The 23,242-nt window shown below is 39.4% G+C and overlaps 1 protein-coding gene across 4 annotated transcripts in view; it reads right to left on the bottom strand.

The window, feature by feature from the left end:
- Positions 1 to 7,800: 7,800 nt before the first annotated feature.
- Positions 7,801 to 23,242, bottom strand: part of PPP3CC (protein phosphatase 3 catalytic subunit gamma) — a 90,766-nt gene continuing 75,324 nt past the window's right edge. The window contains exons 11-15 of one of the 4 annotated variants that reach the window (XM_059072471.2): positions 18,192 to 18,218; positions 17,190 to 17,271; positions 16,469 to 16,566; positions 9,426 to 9,455; positions 7,801 to 8,322 (exon numbers count right to left, since the gene is read on the bottom strand). In XM_059072471.2, the coding sequence (XP_058928454.1) occupies positions 8,105 to 8,322; positions 9,426 to 9,455; positions 16,469 to 16,566; positions 17,190 to 17,271; positions 18,192 to 18,218 (455 nt within the window). In that variant the 3' untranslated portion in view covers positions 7,801 to 8,104. The remainder of the gene's footprint in view (positions 8,323 to 9,425; positions 9,456 to 16,468; positions 16,567 to 17,189; positions 17,272 to 18,191; positions 18,219 to 23,242) is intronic. The other 3 variants (XM_067039861.1, XM_067039862.1, XM_059072472.2) reach the window with 3 other exon arrangements.

The raw sequence follows: 23,242 nt of genomic DNA, 5'->3' as shown, positions 1-23,242 counted from the left end.
GAGTTATTAAATTGCTATAATAAAAATTATTTTTATCTTTTGTAAAGACTGTACATTTTCTGGGATGTCTTTCTTCCTTTTCTTCAAGTAGCGGCCTCTGCCGGAGAAACCACAGAAGGAGCTGGGACTTGAGCGTGAGTTTGTGGTGGGCAAAGTGCCAGGAACGAGGCCAGGGCAAGGGAATGGGTTCTGAGTGGGAGAAATAGAACCACCACCGCAGCCAGCAAAGTAGATTGAAAACTAGGGGCCTTCCCTGGTGGCACAGTGGTTGAGAGTCCGCCTGCCGATGCAGGGGACGCGGGTTCGTGCCCCGGTCCGGGAAGATCCCACGTGCCGCGGAGCGGCTGGGCCCGTGAGCCATGGCCGCTGAGCCTGTGCTCCGCAACGGGAGAGGCCACAACAGTGGGAGGTCCGCGTACTGCAAAAAAAAACAAAAACAAAAAAAACTAGGGAGCTGAAGAGGTGAAGAAAAGAGGTTCCTTTTATTGTGATGGGATTCCTTTCCTTGAGAGGAGAATTCCTTGGCATCGTCAGAGACCAGACCAGACATCAAACATCAGGCTTTCCCTTGACTTCTGGAATTACTGAATGGGTAAGAGCCAAATACAAGTGTGCTCCACAAGGAAATAAAGGAATAAAGACACAGGGAGCCAATAAAGTTATCATTTAATTTCTTCTTTTTTTCAAGATGACCTCCAATGTACAGTAAGAAAGTTTTAACAAATTAATTTATTGTTCACAAAAAAGACTTATGATTTCTTCCAATAAATAACATTTCCACCATTTGCCTTAACATAACTGAAAGCAGGAAAAAGCCAGTAACTTCTAAGCACAAGCAAATAATTCATCATTCAGGAAAGCCTTAAAAAAATTACACCACTAGCTAGTCTCATGTGTCTGACCCCCTCATTTAGGAAGCAAAACCAGGATCCTTTCTTGGAAAATGCCTGCTGACATTTCTATTAGGAAACAGAGCTACTGGTCACAGTGCACTGAGAAAGGAAAAGTGGGGCGTTCATGATGGTATCTTCAAAAAGTTTCTTTGACAGACAAAACCCACATCTTTATTGCCACAAATCAAAATCTACAGTAGAGCTCCTTCTTATTACATGCACTTCACTTTAACATGAACACACACACACACACACACACAAGTTATTTGGAGACAGCTATGTTAAGGGAGTGAAGGGAATGTGGGCAAGAATTTACAGGAAGGCAGTGTACATGGCCCTCCTTTAGAGCTGCTCAGAGGGATAATCCACGTCCTCACTTCTTGGTCTTAAACCACCTCGGCTTGTCATGAGGGTGTAGACCACAAGAAGATGCATAACCCCGTCTTGGACAAAGGTGTTATTTAGCAAGTCTTGCCAAGGTTGATGGGGCGTGAGGCCACGGCCTCCCGGGAGGGAATATAGTCTCCAGTATCATCTTTACCTTTGTGACTGCCTAGAAGAAGGCAGCTAACCCTGACCCCATTCACTTTGGCTGGCTAGACATAGGCAGGTCAGGTCACAAGTCTCAAAGTAATATAGGTTTCCTCTTTCACACTCTATCAGTGGCACAAAGCTCTACTGTGAACACAGTTCTCTGCTGGACTCATAAGATAAGAGTAACAACCCTGTTTTGCGACTACACGACTTTCTTCCTCTAGGCGCGTCTGCCCTTTCTTATGGCGTTCCTATGAGCGTTTGATCGCAGCAGCGCTGGAGGGGGACTGTGGCATTACAGTGCTTCGGAGGTTCCTCCAGGTAATCCAAACCCTCATCCAGCTATTGTTGGGCTCCCTAGACTGCCCTTTACTCTCCGCTATAGGAGATTTCAGAAAAGATACGGACCTGGGTGCCAGACGAGGTGGTATCCATGTTTATAACCACAAGTGATTTAGGAAAGTGGAGCCTCATTCCCACCACTGGGGCTCTGGGTTCACGCTCCCTCTGAAGTCTTTTCTCCCAGGGTAGGGAAAGCTGATAATGCTTTGAAAAACACGTGGGTTCCACTGTTACTATAACAACTATAATAAATATCGGAGATTCTAGAATGATATCTTAACAAGTCTTTCTGGGTACGAAAGTAATTTTCAGTATGAAAACTGGAGGAACAAACCTGAAAATTAATACAAAGAAAAACTATGAATCAGTCAATCTGGTACAAGCTCTTCCTAAACCATTTTAACTGACTGGTCACCCAGACTGGTCAGGAGGAATGTAACTCTCAAGAGCTTGAGTTTTATATTTATAGATATGGTACAGTCAAAACTTCTGGAGGGCTTCCCTGGTGGCGCAGTGGTTGAGAGTCCACCTGCCGATGCAGGAGACACGGGTTCGTGCCCTGGTCCGGGAAGATCCCACATGCCGCGGAGCAACTAAGCCCGTGAGCCATGGCCGCTAGGCCTGCGCGTCCGGAGCCTGTGCTCCGCAACGGGAGAGGCCACAACAGTGAGAGGCCCGCATACCGCAAAAAAAAAAAAAAAAAAACTTCTGGAGATCAGCTACAATATTTACGTAAAACAAGGGAGGGTAGAGGGAACAGATTTCAGCCTTACTTACTCCAAGAGGCTACAGGGACTATTGAGTAGTGACCATGAGCAGTAAGTCTGGCTGTATCTCATGTAGGCACAGATTGCAATATTTTTCTTACAGAGAGCAGCCGTCTCAAACTTTGTTTTTTGTTTTGTTTTGTTTTTTAATCTTTTGGCCACACTCCAAGGCATGTGGGATCCTAGTTCCCGGAGTAGGGATCGAACCCATGTCCCCTGTGTTGGAAGTGTGGAGTCTTAACCACTAGACCACCAGGGAAGTCCCAAACTTTGTGTTTTAAAATTACTCAGAAGAGGATCTAAGGGACAATGCCAAGGTCCCAAGTTATCCAATTTGAAGAAATCCCACCCTTGCTCCATAATGACATTAAATAATAATAAGCTGTTTACAAAACAATTAAGAGCTTTCCTTTTCCTATTTTGAATAGTGTCACGAAGTCGGTTATCCTGTTATCAGGATAAGAAAGCAAATCTCTGCTGAGAAAAACTTGATTCGTGGAACTGCAAATGTTCTGTAGGAACAGAAAAGGCAATGTAAATATAGATAAAAGGGTATGAAAAATACTGATATTCCTGGAGAGTCTGATTCTTCTATCCCTAGGCAAGAAGCCACATCACGCCCATCCATAAGCCATTTTCACTTTGCTGGTCAATATCTAGTCAAAAAAGGCCAGCGAATCAGCAATGTCTGTACCCATAATCTAAGTGTTACCTTGAGGTTTTTAAAGAAAACAGGCTGCTTTTGTTTTAGCATTCCATCTCTCTCTCTCTCTCACACACATAAACACACACGCACACGCACAAACACACACGTGGCTTATTCTTTTACTTTTTCTCTAAATATACAGAACACAGAGATTTAAAAAAAGATGTATGTTTTGAACTTGTATTAGATGAGTTCTAAAATGTTTATTAATAAGAACTGTCATCTGATCAATTTGTAACTTCATATGATGTGGATGTAAACAAAATTGGGAAAGCTGGTCTTTGGGAAGTGTCATTTCTAAACTGGTATTTCAGAAAAGTTTATGAAGGAGCCCTCTGACGTGTTCCCCCCCACCCCCAGGAGAGAAGTTGAATAAGGTCTCTGTGGACTTTAAAGTGAAGGAGAACAAGAGAAAAGTATTTTTAGTGTCTTTAGAACATGCAGGGGGAAGGTTTAGTAAAAACAGAAGAGGCTTTGAAGACAGCAACACCACAGAGCACTGACAGCAGTCAAAATGTTTGTTTGAAATGATGGCCCCAGGCAGACTATCAGGCCCCAAGTAATTTTATGGCAAACTCAGGACAGGCCACCAGCCATCTCAGGAGCTACTGTTCTGATTAAAACATTAAAAAATATGTTTAAAGCCTCCAATGAAGTCTAAAGGGAAGAACAAGTGCTGTTATATCAATATATTCCTGAGGTTTACGCCTTCTATTATTATTTATTTATTTTTACTTTTTTTTTTTTAACATCTTTATTGGAGTATAATTGCTTTACAATGGTGTGTTAGTTTCTGCTTTATAACAAAGTGAATCAGTTATACATATACATATGTTCTCATAACTCTTCCCTCTTGCGTCTCCCTACCTCCCACCCTCCATATCCCACTCCTCTAGGTGGTCACAAAGCACCGAGCTGATCTCCCTGTGCTATGCGGCTTCTTCCCACTAGCTATCTATCTTACGTTTGGTAGTGTATATATGTCCATGCCACTCTCTCACTTTGTCACAGCTTACCCTTCCCCCTCCCCATATCCTCAAGTCCATGCTCTAGTAGGTCTGTGTCTTTATTCCTGTCTTACCCCTAGGTTCTTCATGACCTTATTTTTTTCTTCTTAGATTCCATATATATGTGGTAGCATACGGTATTTGTTTTTCTTTTTCTGACTTACTTCACTCTGTATGACAGACTCTAGGTCCATCCACCTCATTACAAATAACTCAATTTCGTTTCTTTTTATGGCTGAGTAATATTCCATTGTATATATGTGCCACATCTTCTTTATCCATTCATCTGTTGATGGACACTTAGGTTGCTTCCATGTCCTGGCTATTGTAAATAGAGCTGCAATGAACATTTTGGTACATGACTCTTTTTGAATTATGGTTTTCTCAGGGTATATGCCCAGTAGTGGGACTGCTGGGTCATATGGTAGTTCTATTTGTAGTTTTTTAAGGAACTTCCATACTGTTCTCCATTTACATTCCCACCAACAGTGCAAGAGGGTTCCCTTTTCTCCACATCCTCTCCAGCATTTATTGTTTCTAGATTTTTTGATGATGGCCATTCTGACCGGTGTGAGGTATCTCATTGTAGTTTTGATTTGCATTTCTCTAATGGTTAATGATGCTGAGCATTCTTTCATGTGTTTGTTGGTATTTTTACCTTTAAAAAAATTTATCTATTTTAATTATTTATTTTTGGCTGCATTGGGTCTTCATTGCTGTGCACGGGCTTTCTCTAGTTGCAGAGAGTGTGGGGCTACTCTTCATTGCGGTGCGCGGGCTTCTCATCGCGGTGGCTTCTCTTGTTGCAGAGCACGGGCTCTAGGTGCGCAGTCTTCAGTAGTTGTGGCTCATGGGCTCTAGAGTGCAGGCTCAGTAGTTGTGGAGCACGGGCTTAGTTGCTCCGCAGCATGTGGGATCTTCCCGGACCAGGGCTCGAACGTGTGTCCCCTGCATTGGCAGGCATATTCTTAACCACTGCGCCACCAGAGAAGTCCCAGTTCACGCCTTCTAAACTATCTTCAATCACAGGTACAAATGCATATATAGGTGCATTGCCTGCCGGTCTGGCTTTAAGAAGCTACTTGTAGGACTTCCCTGGTGGTACAGTGGTTAAGAATCTGCCTGCCAATACAGGGGACACGCATTCGAACCCTGGTCCGGGAAGATCCCACATGCCACGGAGCAACTAAGCCCATGCGCCACAAGTACTGAGCCTGTGCTCTAGAGCCCATAAGCCACAACTACTGAAGCCCGCGCGCCTAGAGCCCGTGCTCCACAAGAGAAGCCACTGCAATGAAAAGCCCGCGTACCACAACGAAGAGTAGTCCCCGCTCACCGCAACTAGAGAAAGCCCACGTGCAGCAACCAAGACCCAATGTAGCCAAAAATAAATAAATAAATAACTTTATTTTAAAAAAAGCTGCTTGTACCAGATAGACACACTCACCACACAACTTTCTAAAGTGCTGAAATACACACCCTAGCTTTCTACAGAACATAAGAAATGCCTTTACCTTTAGAATTCAACAGGATCTTCAAACCTAACTTCCTTCCAGAGCTGCTGCTATGCTCTTTTAAACCCCCTCCAATTTTCTTGAATCGTGACCACTTAACTCTACTCCTGCTGAACCTTCAACAGCTCAAAAGTTACCTGTAAAATACATCTTTTCGCATGGCTCTGTCAAGGAAAATTGCTTTATCATACTACTTCATTTTGGGAAGAAAATGAAGACCTTCCTAAGTAATTGTCTTTTTTTTTTTTTCCTAATACTGTTTTTTGCTTATAAGGATTTGTAGTAACTATTTCACTACTTGCCTGCTGACTGAAGCCCTTAAGATTGAAGCCCACGGTTTCTACCTGTGGACTGTGTATGTATAACAATAGCCTCAATGGAAAAGAGAAAGGAATCAGGGACTCCCATCTATCAAACCTGTCCTGTGAACTGACTGTCACATTAGGTGAGATTTCCAAAACAGCAGCCCTTTCCCTATTGGGATTGGGGGAGGGAGGAGTATGAGGATATCCAGGTGATGAATTCCTCTTTGATTATAAAGAAATGATGAACAGTAAAGACAGCTACTGGAGACTCTTTCTCTCCTCTTTCAAAGATTTTACTCACAACCCAATAAGAGATCTTTTATCTCCTTCCCAATACCCTTCCTATCTTTTTCGTTAACAGAGCAATCTACACCACCATATTCCAATCTCCAAACTGCTTTGATCTCTGTCATAAACAAATTGGGAACTGTTAGCAAGGCATAGGAAAACAGAGATAGATGGGCTAAATCCTCATTCTTCTAATGAAATTATGTTTTGTTTTGAACCGTGCCACATGGCTTGTGGGATCCTAGTTCCCTGACCAGGGACTGAACCTGGGCCCTCAGCAGTGAAAGCCTAGAGTCCTAACCACTGGACGGCCAGGGAATTCCCTGATATTATGTTTTTTGAAAAAAGGTTTCTAGTGTCCTTGAAGCTCCAAACATAAAGTACTACTGTCTGGGATACTTGCTTTAATGCTGGACTCCTACATCCCAAATGACATTAAGGAATTCCACAAATATGCACTTTGGTGTAGTGTGGCCCAGACATGCACTTTCACTAGAAGGCTGACCAATGAGTATTACGACATGGCACCTGTCATCAGGCTAAACCAAAAATGGCAGCCTAAGGATCCCTGATATTTCCTTCACTAGTTGGTTGTGACTTGAAAAACTAAGGAAAGATTATTCAAACCTTGTATTTGATCACTTGTTTTTGTATTCCAAAATATGCTGACAGAGACTGACACACAGTTCAATATAATGAGTGTTGAAAAATGGAGGAACATTCCAGTAATTGATAGACAGGAAATCCTCACTCATCCAATGCCCTTTAGCAAGACTTCCAGTTCACAGAGGGACCATTTTAACCTAGTCAGTTTCCATTACCCAGTTGGTTTCAAAAATGCTGACACAGAAAAACAGACAGACGACGGGGAGGACAGATGTGAGAGCTGATGCAGTAACACAGAAGGGCATAAACACTTCTTACCATCGAAGGTTCTACAGAGGGCATTTATAAAATATTTAGAAATGTCGCTTCCTTTGCAGATGGGGTAAATCACCTAGTGTTCAAAAATAAAAGCAAAAAGATCTGGCAACAGTTAAGAAACCTCCAAAGTTCTAAGGGAAGTTTAAACCAATCATGCCCACAGTTAGATGAACAAATTTTAAGTAATTCTACGAAAATCCCTCATTATTTTTTATTTCACCATACTAGAATACATTGAGTAATTGAGAGTCCAGAAGAAAGTAGGTTATTACGGAAAACATTTCCCTTGGCCCTTAAAATCACTGGGTTTGGGTTATTCACTTAGGAGTTCTACTATAATCAAGTATTCCATAAGAAGAGAAGTTTTAGCCACTGAAATCTAAGAGATCTTCTTCAATGGTACCCTGTAGAAAGGAAAAAAAAAAAAAGAAAGAAAAGAAAAAACCCTTTTGTGTTTGTAAAATGATTAGTCTGAAATGAAAGATATTACCCTCCAAAAACAAGAGAAAAGGCTGGCTAGTTCAAGTCAGAAACCAGGGTAGAGGTTTCCAAGGCCCTTTTATTAGGGGAAGGTCTCCTTTATAGCACAAGACTTCACTATGTATCAGACAATCAGATCAGTTCCTAAAAATTGGGGGGGGGGGGGAGGAAAAACAAACACATTCACTTTTTATGTATATATTAAACATAAATTAAAAGAATTTATAAAATGGTCACCTTTCTTACAGAGTAAATGCAGAGTGTATTATGAATGCACCTCCAGGTTTAAGTTGTTTCAGTTGTTTTTGTTTTGTTTTCCAATAATAAATAAATAAAATTGATTGTTAAGTCTTGGATCCACCTGTGCCACAGCAGGGCTCTGAGTCATTACTGGCTCTTCTCCCCTTGTCACTCCTGTGCGCAGCGTTTGGTTGGACCAATTTCACCGGCCCATCAAAGTACTGGCTATCTTTGCGGGGTGGCATCCGCTCATTAATTCGGTCTAGACCCCGGGCTTCTTCAAAACTCCGGATCCTGTGCTGAAGCGAAAACCCTCTGATGGCTACAGAAAAACAGGAAAGGGAGGAGCTCAATTAGACAGTTAAGCGACCAGCTTTAAGTTTCTTAGCATACAGCAACCTCCTAGAGAAAAATACAGAAGGGTGGCTGTGGAGCACATGTCTGGTGAAGGGATTGAGCAATATTTGATTTCAATTAGGCTGGTCTGAAGCTACTGCTTCCTTAAGGCCCAAAGGGCCACGGAAACTGTGAAAGTCATTTTCATAGCTCAATTAATCATAGCAGAAGTAGACCTGACAAAACGCCCCAATACATTTGAAAGAGTCTCTTATGGGCCAGAAACGTGCTCAGTGAGAGAGAAAAAAGGCAACACTAGAATAACAGTAACAAGTTAAGCAGAGTAGCTGCTCTAACACAAACATCACATAGACCACACAAAAAAGTTTGTTTAGAAGGAGAGCTTTTTATCTTGCACAACCAGGAGCTGAACGTAAGTTAAGAGCCATCTAAAAAATAGTTCTTAGATATTTTCTTTCTGATTCAACTTTTGTATCACCAAGGAAAGGCATTCCCATTGTGAACCATCTTATCTAACAGAACAATTACATTTATAACACAAGTTTATCAATTCCAGTGGTTTCCATCCTCAGAATTCATAGATAATTTGTTACTTAAAATTTGTTTTCATAGAAACAAAGATAATTTAGCTTGACCGACTTAGGGCAACCTCAGAAACTAATCAAACTAACTCCTATCTACTTTTGCCTCCACTTTTGATGTCCTTTGGAATCATTAGATAAAGAGGCTGACGGTTTGAATTTCTGATAATCAAATGGATGCCTCTTGGACATGGAAGGGCTATGAGATTACACCATTTGAACCCCCATGACCAGCTGCTTAAGCTTCAGTCATTGCATTAAAACTGAGAGAGCCCAGAAAGGACTTCAGCTGTGGAGAAGGTCATTTAAATTAATACAAATACAGGACACAAAGGAAATACTTTGTGAGCATGCCTAGAGATATCTCTTCCTTTCCTCACTGTTACAGTTCTGGTGATGCAATAATAAAAGATTTCAAATGTTGACAAAGCTTTTAAAACTAGTAGACAGACACATGATCACATCTATCATAGGAATATGGCCATACCTTCCCGGGCCTCTACCGCTTCTACTGTGGCTGTAAGAGGCAGGAGCAGTGGCATGCAAAAATGAAGGCAGAAAAAGAGTGAGTAAACCAACAGCACTGCTGCCAGCACAGACATCCCAGCGTCCCATCTTTAAGCCTATTCCCATCCCTCATAAAAGTCGACTAGTTAGAGAAGCGACAGGATTACTGCGAACAACTAAATTGGGGGGACATGTGAGGTGGGGAGAGTGTCTAAGATTGTTCACATTGTGAGTGGCACGAGAACCTTTTAGCTAATGTCATCCAATGGGGTCAATCAAGCTGACTAGAAGAAACAAGAGTTACGACGTTTTCCTCATTTTAAATAGCCAGCTGCTAATCTACGTCTTAACATTCACATATCAAAATATGTCCAGTCAAATCATTTAATATTACAACTGCTCTTTAGTTTGTGGTAGTTCAGATGATGTTAGATCTGTAGCTGCTGTGTCCTATTAAGAAAGGTTATTTAAAACTATTTCTTAATGACTTCAAGCAACTTGTGTGGGGTCCAACTGTCCTTAATGAAAAAGAGTGGTCATTGAATAACAGACTGGCATTAGGAAGGAGAGAAAAATGGGTTATAAGAGAGGGGTTATTTCTTTTCCGGGGGTGGAGTACTAGCTGGCAAAGGCATAAATCTATTCAATTCTGAATACAAATTCATGTACCATCTGGGAGGAGAGACACAGCAGAGGCTGACATTTCCAACCCACGTGGCTTCCATTCGCTGTGCAAGAGAGCAAGCCAATCACTAAGAAGGCCCTCTTCTCCTTTACTTTTGGAAAAGGAAGCTATTTAAAAATTAGTCAGGTAAACTTTCTTGCATCTTCTTTTTAAGACAGTAAAAGTGCTAATATATGAAAAGGTTACCAGTTGTAGCAAGAAAGACCTTATTAGGAGAACCGTGTTAGTTCCTCCAATACTAATTTTTTAAAAGAAGGCAGGGAAGAATAATGAACAGTAACAGTTTGCTGTTCCTGAGGCTTTTTATATCAATCAGAGAGGAGAAACTGGAAGAACTGAAAATTAACTTCCCAAGGCAACGGGGAAAATGGAAACTTGGAATCAACTTATCAACTGCTTACATTTGTCAACCATGTGTTGGCATGTGTTAAAGCAATGTCACACCCTCTCAAATCTCCTCACATAGAACAAACAAACTTTCACAGGAAAACGATAGTGCCTTCAAACAGTACATCACAAAAGCAACTGTTAAGAAGTGGGAGAAAAAAGCTTTACCTGAAATTGTATACACAGTGCTGGTTTAATTAGAATTTAAAAGCTATGTCTGGCAAAATGTGTACTAGTATCACAGTGTTTTGGGTCCTCCTAGAATTGCTTTTTGCATCGGGTATTAAGATAGCCTGCACTGAAGGATATTCCTTATAAGAAACATTCATATAAAACTGAGAAACTGGGTTTTTTCCCTTTACTGAAATACACTTTTCTTTACCGAATGAGATTTCTTTACTGAAATATAATTCACATAACCATAAAATTCACTTGTTCAAAGTGTATAATTCAATGATTTTAAGAGTTGTGTAGCCATTACCACAATCTATGGTTAGAACATTTTCATCACCCCCTAAAACCCCCATTTCCCTCCCTCATCCCTTCCCCTAACTTTATAGTCAACCACTAAAGTACTTTCCGTCTCTACAGATTTGCCTGTTCTAGACATTTCGCATAAGTGGAATCATATAATATGTGGTTTTAGTGACTGGCTTCTGTCACTTAGCGTACTGTTTTCAAGGCTTATTCATGTTGAGGATTATATCAGTACATAATTCCTTTTTATGACTGAATAGTATTCCATTGTATGAATATACGACGTTTTGTTTATCCATTCATCAGGTGATAGACATCTGTGCTGTTTCCACTTATTGGCTATTACAGAGCATGTTACTGTGAACATTTGTGTACAAGTTTTTGTGTGGCTATGTTTTCATTTCTCTGGGTATGTAACTAGGAGTGTAACTGCTGGTTCAATATGATTAACTGTATGTTTAATCATGTAAGAAATTGCCAGATTGGTTTCCAATGTGCTGCTCCATTTTAAATCCCCACCAGCAGTGTATGAGGGTCCTACTTTCTCTCCATTCTCACCAACACTTGTTTCTATCTGCCTTTTTGATTACAACTATCCAGTGGGCTTAAAGTGGTATCTCCTTGTGGTTAATGTCTAATGATGTGGAACATCTTTTCACATGCTTATTGGCCATTTGTATGCCTTCTTTGGAAAAATGTCTGTTCAATTTTTTACCCATTTTAATTGGGTTATTTGCCTTTTTATTATTCAGTTACAAGAATTCTTTACAGTTTCTAGATACTAGTCTCTTATCAGATGTATGCTTTGTAAATATTTTCACCCATGCTGTGGGTTGTGTTTTCACTTTCTTGATGGTTCCATTTTAAAGTTTTAAAACTTTTAAACTTTTGATGGAGTCCAATTTATAACTGACCTGTTTTTTATCTTATGGTCTTTCCTCTTTATTTTGGCTACTAGGAAGCTTGGAGTCAAATTTGTGACTGACTATTTATTGGCTTTCACTGGTTTGTTTTCCTTTGTGCTCCAATTTCCAAGCATATTTATGTCCCTTCACTGTGCTGGATGTATACTGTAACTTACTCAAATCCCCCTTGGAACAAGGTGGGGTATAAATGAATGTAGGCTATAAGGCCATATAGGATGGGATATTGTTGGTTGAAGGCTCTCCAAGTAAAGTTACATGAACAATAAAAGATCTTTTTCAGCTAATGCTCCAGTTTGCCAGTGAACCTGTGGAACTGGGACTCTGATGGGAAAATGACAAATAAACTCAGTTCTTGTCAATCAATAAGAGAGAATAAGAAGCTCTAAAAAGTTGGCTGCAACTTTAGTTTTGTTCTTACACATTCCTGAGATTTCTATCAATTGTGGAGTATCAATAAACAATCCTATATTGATTAAAACACTCATATTCAAATCAGGAATGAAGAGAAACTGCATATATTTGGGACTGAGAACAAAAGACAGACCAAGGATTATAAACAACAAATCTCCAAATAACACATCCATAAAATTCTCTTTGCTACTTATCCCAGATTTGCAGATTTACTCTTTCAAATCAAGGTCTAGAAAAATTTCATTCAGATTAAAACAACAACTCTGTGGATCAGCAAACTGCAAAAACTTTTCAAGAAAGGATGTATAGGATGTTCCTTTTTTTCTTTACCCATATTACTACCCATTAACTCTAAAATGCTTTGTCAGAGCTGCTCTCAGAATATTTCACATGACTAATAAGCAAAGCAATGACTGAGAAGTATTTTGCTTACAAGAAACTGCACATCTGAGAGGAAAAATTCAATCTGAAACAGTTTACTGATTCTTCCTATGAAACTACAGAAGTTAAGAAAATTAATTTTATACTTCCAAGGAGAAAATTTTCACTCTTCCTTATAAATAACTAAACTCTAATATTTCAGTATTCAATTTGAAAGAGAAGGAGGAAATCAATCCTATAAAAAGAAGAGGGGGGGCTTCCCTGGTGGCGCAGTGGTTGAGAGTCCGCCTGCCTATGCAGGGGACACGGGTTCGTGCCCCGGTCCGGGAGGATCCCACGTGCCGCGGAGTGGCTGGGCCCGTGAGCCACGGCCGCTGAGCCTGCGCGTCCGGAGCCTGTGCTCCGCGCAACGGGAGAGGCCACAGCAGTGAGAGGCCCGTGTACCACCAAAAAAAAAAAAAAAAAAAAAAAGAAGAGGGGGAAAGGGGGCTGTTCCTATTAATCAATAGCCCTGGAATGTTCACAAAATGCAAAGAATTCCTATAAGAGGCAGGGTGACAAGGAAAAGAAAAACTTAAGTAGAAGCAATTCAAAAAACAAGGGGGCAAAAAAGCAGTGAAACTCTAAGTTGTTAATGCTTCAACTCCAGTTTTCTTGCCTAGAATTAGTCATCCAATGATTTGATCTCACGTTTCTTCCCCTTGCTTGACCAGATCTGTTTATTCTGACAAATATCAACCTTATCAATCCTGGGTTCCAAAGAGCCCTCTCCTTAAAGTCAACGCCCACGTAATTTTCAGAACTGACACTCTGGTGGAAGAGGTGACTGAGCTACTGTTGTAGGATATGGTTTGCAGGCAAAGAGGCAAACTCCCTTTCTGACTGAGAAACTCTAACCCCCCAAAATTAAGGTATAAAACACACAAGTGAGGCATATGATGTGCATAAATCTGAAGTGTACTGCTTAATACATTTTTAGATATGCATACACTTGTGTAACTACCACCTAGAGAGTGATACAGAACATTCCCACGACTCCCTCCCGAAGTCCCCTGTGCTCCTGCTGGGTCCATATGCTCCCACCAGAGGACGTGCCATTCTGACTTCTTTTACCATTGAGGAGCCTGCCAGTTCCTTTTTTTGTTGTTGTTGCTTGTCTTTCTAAGAACAGAAAGCACAAATACCTATCGAGTGTTTCACTTCAGTGCCTGGGACATGGTGAAGCTCTTTTTTTTTTTTTTTTTTTAAATTAATTATTTAATTATTTTTGGCTGTGCTGGGTCTTCATTGCTGTGCACGGGCTTTCTCTAGTTGCAGTGAGCTGGGGCTACTCTTTGTTGCAGGGCGCAAGCTTCTCATTGCGGTGGCTTCTCTTGTTGCAGAGCATGGGCTCCAGGCACGCAGGCTTCCGTAGTTGCAGCATGCAGGCTCAGCAGCTGTGGCTCGTGGGCTTAGCTGCTCCAAGGCATGGGGGATCTTCCTAGACCAGGGCTCGAAACCATGTCCCCTGCATTGACAGGTGGATTTTTAACCACTGTGCCACTAGGAAGTCCCAGTTCTTTTTTTTTTTGAAAACAGAAAAATAATTTATTCCAAAAACTAGCAGAAATAAATTCATCCTAAAAATATACTTTGGCATAATTCTGGTGGGACAGATCTTCCCTCTGAACATGTTCTCCTACTGACAGCCCCACTGGCGTTTTCCTGTCTTGTAACAGTTCTTAAACACTTTGCTGATTCCCATGTAGTGAGCAGGCAGGAGCCACCTTCAAATCCACAGGTTCCAAAGAGAGAGTCATATTTCTCAGAAGAACAGCATTTTCTATCTCAGAGGAGTGCATAGACATTTTATGGAGCCTGCACAGCTTAAGTAGATACATAATTCATCAAAGTGTAAAAAAGGTAACGGGAAAAAAAATACTGCGTTGTAGAATAAGATGTTCAAATGTGCTGTGAATGTTTAAGGCAGCTGATGGCCAAAATAGGCAAGTCAAGGAAGGTGGTCTAGGTATGGAGGTGATTTAACATCTCTTCATGACTAGAGATAACAGCAAACTGAACAGGTCACCAACCAGGTGATGATAACTCCCAGTTGGGACCCTCAGGGATGAACCAGGGCTCCAAGAAGCTGACAAAGCCCAGAATACGCTCATCATGATGAGAGGCACCGTGAGGCCCATATACACCACAGTTGCTTCCCCGCCGCCTCACTTTGACCCCACCCAGAAATGTTAGTCTGCCTGCTCTTACACATCATATAAATCAGACAGTCTGTGCTCTTTTCAGTGTAGCTTTTTGAGTTTACCATGATGTCTGTGAGATTCAACCACGTTTTTGCATGTATTCATAATGTTATTTTTTTATTGCTGAGTAAATTCCATTGTATAAATATAACAATTTATTTATCTATTCTACTATTGATGGACATTTGGTTGTTTCCCATTTTGGACTATTATGAGTAAAGCTAAGGTGAGCATTCTTATGTACATCCTTTGGTGGACATATGCACTAATTTCTCTTCGATAGAAACCAGGCGTGGGGGCTTCCCTGGTGGCGCAGTGGTTAAGAATCTGTCTGTCAATGCAGGGGACATGGGTTCAAGCCCTGGTCCGGGAAGATCCCACATGCCACGGAGCAACTGGGCCTGTGAGCCGCAACTACTGAGCCCGTGTGCCTAGTGCCTGTGCTCCACAACAAGAGAAGCCACTGCAATGAGAAGCCCATGCACTGCAACGAAGAGTAGCCCCTGCTCGCTGCAACTAGAGAAAGCCCATGCGCAGCAATGAAGACCCAACTCAGCCAAAAATAAAATAAAATAAAATAAAATAAAATAAAATAAAAAACAGGCATGGATTTGCTGGGTTGTAGGCTAGACATATGTTTTGCTTTATTGCCCAACAGTTTTCCAAAGTGGTTGAACCAATTTACAAACCCACCAGCAATGTATCTAGTTTTAGTTCTTCACAAACTCATCAACACTCGGTATTGCCACACTTTTAAATTTTAGCCATTCTAGAGAATATGTAGTGGTATCTCACTGTGGTTTTATATCCATTTCCCAGATGAGTAACTATTTTAAGCACCTTTTCATATGCTTTTTGGCCATTTTAATACCCTCTTTTGTGAAGTGTCTGTTAAAATCTTTTGACCATTAAAAAAATTTGGTTGTTTTGTGTTTTTCTTATTGAGTTGTACTTTTTATTTTTTTTGCCACGGGGTGGGGCATGCGGGATCGTAGTTCCCCGACCAAGGATCAAACCCATGCCCCTTGTGATGGAAGCGTGGAGTCCTAACCACTGGACCACCAGGAAGTCCCTGAGTTGTAGTTCTTTACTCTGAATATAAGTCCTTTGTCAGATATATGTACTGCAAAAATCTTCTCCCAGTTTATGGTTTGTCTTTTTCCTTTCTTAATCATGAACTTCTGTGAATACACATTCTTAACTTTCACGAAAGTCATTTATTCAATTTTTCTTTTAAGGTTAGTATTTTTTGTGTCATATTCAAGGACTCTTTATCTACCCCAATGCCTAGTTTCCATACTTTCTTCCAGGAGTTTTACTGTTTTAGATTTTACATTTAAGTTATAATTCATTTTGATTTAGTTTTTGTGTATGGAGATCCATTTTTCCCCCAGAGATAGATATCCAATTGCTTTAGTACCATTTATGGAAAGAAGTCCTAAGTTTCAATTTGACATTGACTGCTAGGTAACGGGAGCACACCTTCCATGAAAGAAGCATTTCTCATACTCACCTGTCTCAATAGTCTGCTTTCCTCCTGAGAGTACACCCAAAGGGAGTGTACCTGTAGGAGTCAGGCCCTTGAGAGTCAGCACACTCTCACTCTCTTCCCTGCAAAGGAAGATCAAAGCCCTGGGTTAATGCTAGGGTGCCTACCACTCAGAACCTACCAAGATACTTGAAAGAAGTTAAGAAAAGATGCACAGAGATGGAGGATAGGTTCTCCTTCTCCCTACCCCTTCCCTGACCCAAAGAAAGGGATGTTTTCTGTAAATATTCCAATTAACAACAATTAGCCAGGTCTTACTTTTCAATTAAAGCCATTTAATAATCAGGTGCTGTTCTACTGTTTTCCATATATTACCCCATATAATCCTCCAAAGAACCTTGTAAGGCAGATCTGCTATTATCACTCTTTTACAGACCAGGAAAATGAGGCACAAGATCACACAGCTGAGAAGATGTAGAGCCAGGATCTGAACACAGGCAATCTGGCTCCAGAATCCACACTAAATCACTGCACTCACTGCACTGTGTCTAAGCTCATACCAAATCAATGTTTGCCAGGCATTTCTAGGCACTTTAACATGTAGGCCTGATTCAAACTGTACTCAACCCAAAGACCAACAGTTCTAATACCAAACTCCAATTCTAAAAAAACTGTTCTGAAATCAACTTCTAAATTACTCTCAAAATGCTCTTATCCCACACTGTCATGACAGAGTTATCCTTACCGAAGAATTGAAAAGACCCGTGCCATCTTCCCAATGGCTCTGATTTTATTCTTGATGATCTCCTTTCGAACTGTAGTGCCTCCTTAGAGAATACAAAGGATAAGTGAGTTAAAGGAATATGTTAACAGGTTAGTTTTAAAAAATGCAGGATGAAGCGTCTTTCTAAGTTAAAGAAATTGTTTTTAAAAAAGAAATCAAGGCCTAAGTTTGTTTAAACAAACCAAAGTCCCAGGAAGTTGTAAGGAGCAAGAGAAAAAAAAATAATAACCCAGAAGAGAGAAAAAAAAAGATGATGTAAAAAATGGAGGGGCCACAAAAAAGACAGACTGAGTGGATCTATGAGGTAGGAACTTATTTGTGGTTCTGAAATGTAGAACACAGGGAAGAATTAAATACACACATATAAACAAAGACAGTTGCTACAGCAAAGATCTCTTTTGAGAATGCTGTGGGCCACCTCAGGATGCAGGGTTTGGCCTGCCAAATGGCAAGTGATGACTTGAGCAGTTGTCTTCTGCATGTAAACACAACACACAGCTAGCTCTCCTGAACTTAGTGAGAGCTGCTTTCATTTTACAATCCTCATTTACAAACTGGTAAGTTATCTCCTACCATAGACAACTGTGCAGTATAAATTATGATGATGGGTAAGGTATTTTATAAAGCAACATCAAAAAAGTTAACGTTAAGACTTTATGGCCTTTTCTCATCCAAGATTTAGGAAACAGCTCACACATGAGAAGCCAATGTCCAGGCATGCATCAGGTGACCGCATTCAAACGTCAGAAACTAAGAAATGTGGCCTCTCCTTCCTCGCCCCCCAGGCCTAAATACCCTGCAGGATCATACAGCAGGGTTCAGAGAAAACATATACATTGAAACAGAAAGGGAGGATGGAGGGCCTGTCTGAAATTATTCAACTACAACTAAAAAAGTCTAATTAATAGATTGTGGTAGGACAGACAGCGAGTAGTAAGCTCATAGCACATTTTGGTCAGATACCTTTCTGATAGCTTGAAATGTAGTGATCTTCAGGGAGAAGAGACACCAAGAAACAAGGAGATGAAAATAGAAATATGGGAAGAGAAATTTAAGTTTGCATGGAAGAGAGAAAAGAAAAAAATCAAAAAGAAATGCAATGAGAGAAGCAGGCTTTTATCTTTATCAGCTCAGAAGAGACATCCTTGGTATCATGATAGAATATTAAATTACAGATTTCCTGCTAGGAGTGTTTCTATTTCTTAAAAGTTTTACGTTAATTCACATCTATTATTTTCCAACATATCCTATCTCCATAGATCATGAAAGTAAAATTTGACAAAGAAAAAGATACTATTTGTGGAACAAATAATGCTGAAAACAATGAATAAAAACGAAGGACAAAATGAACAGCTTACAAATCTCTTAATAAGAGCATCATGTTTTTATATAATGGATTCAATATCTTCTCATATCTTTCGAGAGATATAGTTTTTCCATTTTTAAGTTTTATATTTTCTTCAGAATCTCAAGTTCATTTGAGTTGCTTTTTGCTGTTTTTGTTGTTGTCTCTCTTAGAGACTTTCCCGAGGAGTCCTATAATCCTTGGTACCTGCTCATCATTAAGAATGAGGGACTAGAAAGCTTTCAGAGTTGGTAGGTGGGCTGCTGACTTGGAGCTTTACATACACAGAATGACCAGGGTGGGTCTTTGTTAGGGAATTCTCTGTATCGGTACTGAGAATGCATATGGTCACTTAATTCACCTGTTTTTGGCAAAGTATCGATGCCCTCAGTTGTATCCTGGTCCAGAAATTCTTTGCTTTATGCTTTTTAGAGGTTAGCCTCCAGTCTTGGAGAAGAGGCAGCTAGGACTTTAGCTGCCTTTCAAACAGCTTTTACCTACTCATTTTAGCTCAGTCCCCATCTCCCTCCTCCCCTCAACTCAAGGTCCCCAATTCTAGCAACTGGTGTAGGCTACCAATTCCTTTGCTTTTTGAGGATTCTGTACTGGAACTCGGTATTCCCCACTACTAAACTAGGCTTTAGCTTTCTTGAATCAGCCAAGTCAGTAATACTAGTTCATTTGTTTTCCAGCTTCCAAAATCCCTACAGAAATCTCCACATTTTTGTAGGCTTATAAATTTGTAAAAATCTCTTTTATTGTGAAGTATGATAAACATACAGAAAAGTATACAAAACAAATGTATAACTCAATGATTTATTAAAAGCAAATGGCCATATAACCAGTCAGGACAATAAACAGAACCCGGCCAGCACCCCAGACTCCCCACCTTGGGCCCTTCCTAATAATTAGTCTCCCTCTTCCCAAAGAAAATCATTCTCTTGACTTCTATTGAAATCACTTTCTTGCTCTTCTTTACAGTTTTATCATTTAAGCATGTATCCACAAGTACAAGTTTTAATTTTTTTTAAATTTTATGTAATTGGAACAATCAAATAATGTATTTTTGTGTCTGGGTTCTTTTGCTCAACATTATGTTTGTAAGACGCATCCATGTTTTCCCTGTTTCTGTAGTTCACTGTCATTATTGTATACAATTCCACTATATGAATATGCCACAACTTATTTATCCTTTCTACTGTCAGTGGTCATTTGGGCTGATTCCAATTTTTGGCTATGTTGAATTCAGCTGCTGTGAATATTCCAGTGCATTTCTCTTTGCTGCACATATTTCTCTTAAGTACATTCCTATAATTAGAATGCTCATTTATAGGGTATGTATATGTTCAACTCTGGGTAACAGTTTAGCATTATCTACTAACGTGGATGTACCAATTTACACTTCAATATGTAAGCATTCCTGTTGCTACACATTCTGGCCAACACTTCTAGCCAATTTGGTAGGTGTGTAGAATCATCCATTGTGGTTTTAATTTGCATTTTCATGATGACTAATGTGGTTGAATAACTTTTCATATTTTTACTGGCCATTTGGATATCCTCATTTGTGAAGTGCTCATTCAAGTCTCATGTCACTGATCTGTAGTTCTTCATATATTCTGCATGAGCCATTTTTTGGTTGTGTAGCAAATATCCTCTCCCACTCTGTAGCTTGTCTTTTCACACTCTTTTTTAAAATTTTAATTTAATTTTATTTATTTTTTTCCATCCCGCTGCATGTGGGATCTTAGTTTCCTGACCAGGGATCGAACCCGTGCCCCCTGCAGTGGAAGCATAGAGTCTTAACCACTGGACTGCCAGGGAAGTCCCTTCACACTCTTTAAATAGAGTCTTTTGATAAATACAAGTTCTAATTTTTTAATGTAGTCCAATAGTTTCCTGTATCATTACTGCTTTTTGTGTCCTGTTCAAGAAATTTTCCTCTATCTCAAGGTCATGAACACATTCTATATTATAAATACTAGAAGCTTTATTGTTTTGCCTATCATACTTGAATGTATTAATCCATCTGGAATTTATTTTTGTTTGGAATATGATAGGGGTCAGGTTTAATTTTTTTCTCAAATAGATATCCCCAAACCATAACAATACCATCATTTTCCTATTACTCTGCAGTGCCACCTCTAGTGTAAATCAAGTGTCCATATATATGTGGATCTATTTCTGGATTCTCTGTTCTGTTTCATTGCTTGTCTGTACTTGCACTAATAATTCTAGTTAATTTAGCTTTGTAATAAATCTTGATATCCTATAGAACTTCTCTCACCTTATTTTTTCTTCAAGACTTTAACTATTTCCATGTGAATTTCAGAAACTAGCCTTAGGATTTCCATATAAGTTTTAGGGTCAAATTGTCTGTTAATATTTGACTTTATTGAATCTGTAGATCAATTTGGGAATAACATGTCTTTATAATATTGAGTCTTCCAATAATCTATGAACATGTTATTTCTTTCTACTTATTTAGATGTCCTTTAATTTTTCTAATTATGTTTTACAGTTTGTTGCTTAGAGGTATCACACATCATCTGTTAGATTTATTGTTAGGAATGACATTGTCAATGGCATCTTTTTAAAAATTGCATTTTGTTTGTTGCTGGTAAATAGAAATACAAACGATTTTTGCTTTTTGACTTTGTATCCAGCAGCTCTGCTGCATCTGCTTATTGATTCACATAAATAATCTATAGACTCTTTAAAATTTCCTCTATACACAATCATGTTGTCTATAAATGGTGATCATTTTGTTTCTTCCTTCCCAATCTTTATACCTTGCATTTCTTTTTCTTGCCTTACTGTACTGGCTATAACTTCTAATATGATATTGTAAAGAGGTATGGATAGCTGGCATGTTTGTCTATTCCCAGTCACTAAGGAAAGCTTTCAATATTTCACATATGATGTTTGCTATAGATTTTCACAGCTATGTTTGTTTGTCAGATTAAAGAATTCCTTTCTAAGCCTAGTTTAAGAGATCTACTGTAAATGAAACATGAATCTTATGCAATGCTGTTTCTACATCTGATGAGGGAATGATTTTTCTCCATTTTTTTCTTAATGTAGTGAATTATACTGATTGACTGATTGAGTTTTTAAATAAAATTTTTAAATTTTAGAATAGTTTTATATCTATAGAAACGTTAAGATAGCATAGAGAACTCCCTTGTACCCCTCTCCCAGTTTCCACTATTATTAATATCTTACATTAGTATGTGCTGAATGAATTTTGAATGTTAAATCTTCAAACATTTTATTTGAGTAAGTTATATTCTTCTAGAAATCTACTCATTTCATCTAAGTTTTAAATTATACTGGTATAAATTTATTCTTGTTATTTTTCTTAATATCTATAGGATTGGTAGTGATGTCTCCTTTTTCAGTTCTGTCATTGGTTATTTTTGTCTTTTTTACTTCATAAGTCTTGCCAGGGATTTATCAATTTTATTAGTCTCTTGAAAAGAGTATATTCTGGTTTTACCGCACCTCTATACTATATTTTATTTATTTATTTATACTGGGGGGCTGCACCACACAGCTTGTGGGATCTTAGTTCCCTGACCAGGGATTGAACCTGGGCCCTCAGCTGTGAAAGCGTGGAGTCCTAACCACTGGACCACCAGGGAATTCCCTATATTATATTTTATTTTCTGTTTTCTTATGCTGCTCTTAACTTTTTATTTCATTCCGCCTCCTTTCTTTAGGTTTAATGTGCTATCCATTTTTCCCTTAACTTCCTGAGATAGATGTTGATTTTTCACCTTTCTTCTTTTCCAATTTATGCATTTAAGGCTATAAATTTTCCTCTACACATGGCTTTAGATGCATCCCTCAAATTTTGTTGTTCTATTTTTTTCTTTCAATTTATATCATTTTCTATTTAAGCACTGATTTTACAAAATGCGGTATAAAGGTGAACTAAATTTACAACTTAATTTGTTCATGTAAATTGCCTTCAAAATACATTGCAGCTAAGATGTGTATAAAATTTTACATACATTTGGAAGAAATCACACAGAAATAGTTGCTTTTTCAACAAACTTGGCTAATTTCACATCCCTTTTGGTCAGTCCCCCACAGACATGTGAGGTGAGGGGCATATGGACCTTGTTGTACACAATGAACCATTCTGGGTGATGATTCGTCTTCTCTGCTTGTAAGGTAACTTGAGACATAAAGCCAGATGCCTGATTACAATATTTGAAAGAGAACTCCTTGTAGATGGCACCTTTCTCACTTAATTCTGACCATCCTGCTGCTCTAAGGTCAAGTATAACTCAGTTCCTCTCCTCTGCTGTCAACCGGTGAACATCTGCTGAGGTTCTGGTTCCAGCCCCAAACCCAGGCCTGCCTGGTGCACTGCCTGCCCTCAAGTTTTAATATGTACTGCTTTTTATTTTCATTCAGCTCAAAATATTTTGAAATTTTCATTGTGATATATGACCCATGGGTAATTAATTTCACTTCATTTCATTTTATTTTAATTTTTGGATGCTCCATGTGGCATGCAGGATCTTAGTTCCCTGACCAGGGATTGAACCCACATCCTCAGCAGTGAAAGCGTGAAGTCCTAACTACTGGGCCGCCGGGGAAGTCCCCATCTTATTTTTGTTTTAGCATTTATTTCATGTAATATTAATCTATCTACAAC

The sequence above is a fragment of the Kogia breviceps genome, chromosome 8 (assembly GCF_026419965.1).
Source record: "Kogia breviceps isolate mKogBre1 chromosome 8, mKogBre1 haplotype 1, whole genome shotgun sequence".
Lineage (NCBI taxonomy): Eukaryota > Metazoa > Chordata > Mammalia > Artiodactyla > Physeteridae > Kogia > Kogia breviceps.
Note: the sequence above shows the minus strand (reverse complement) of the source record. Positions and strands in the feature narration are given on the sequence as shown.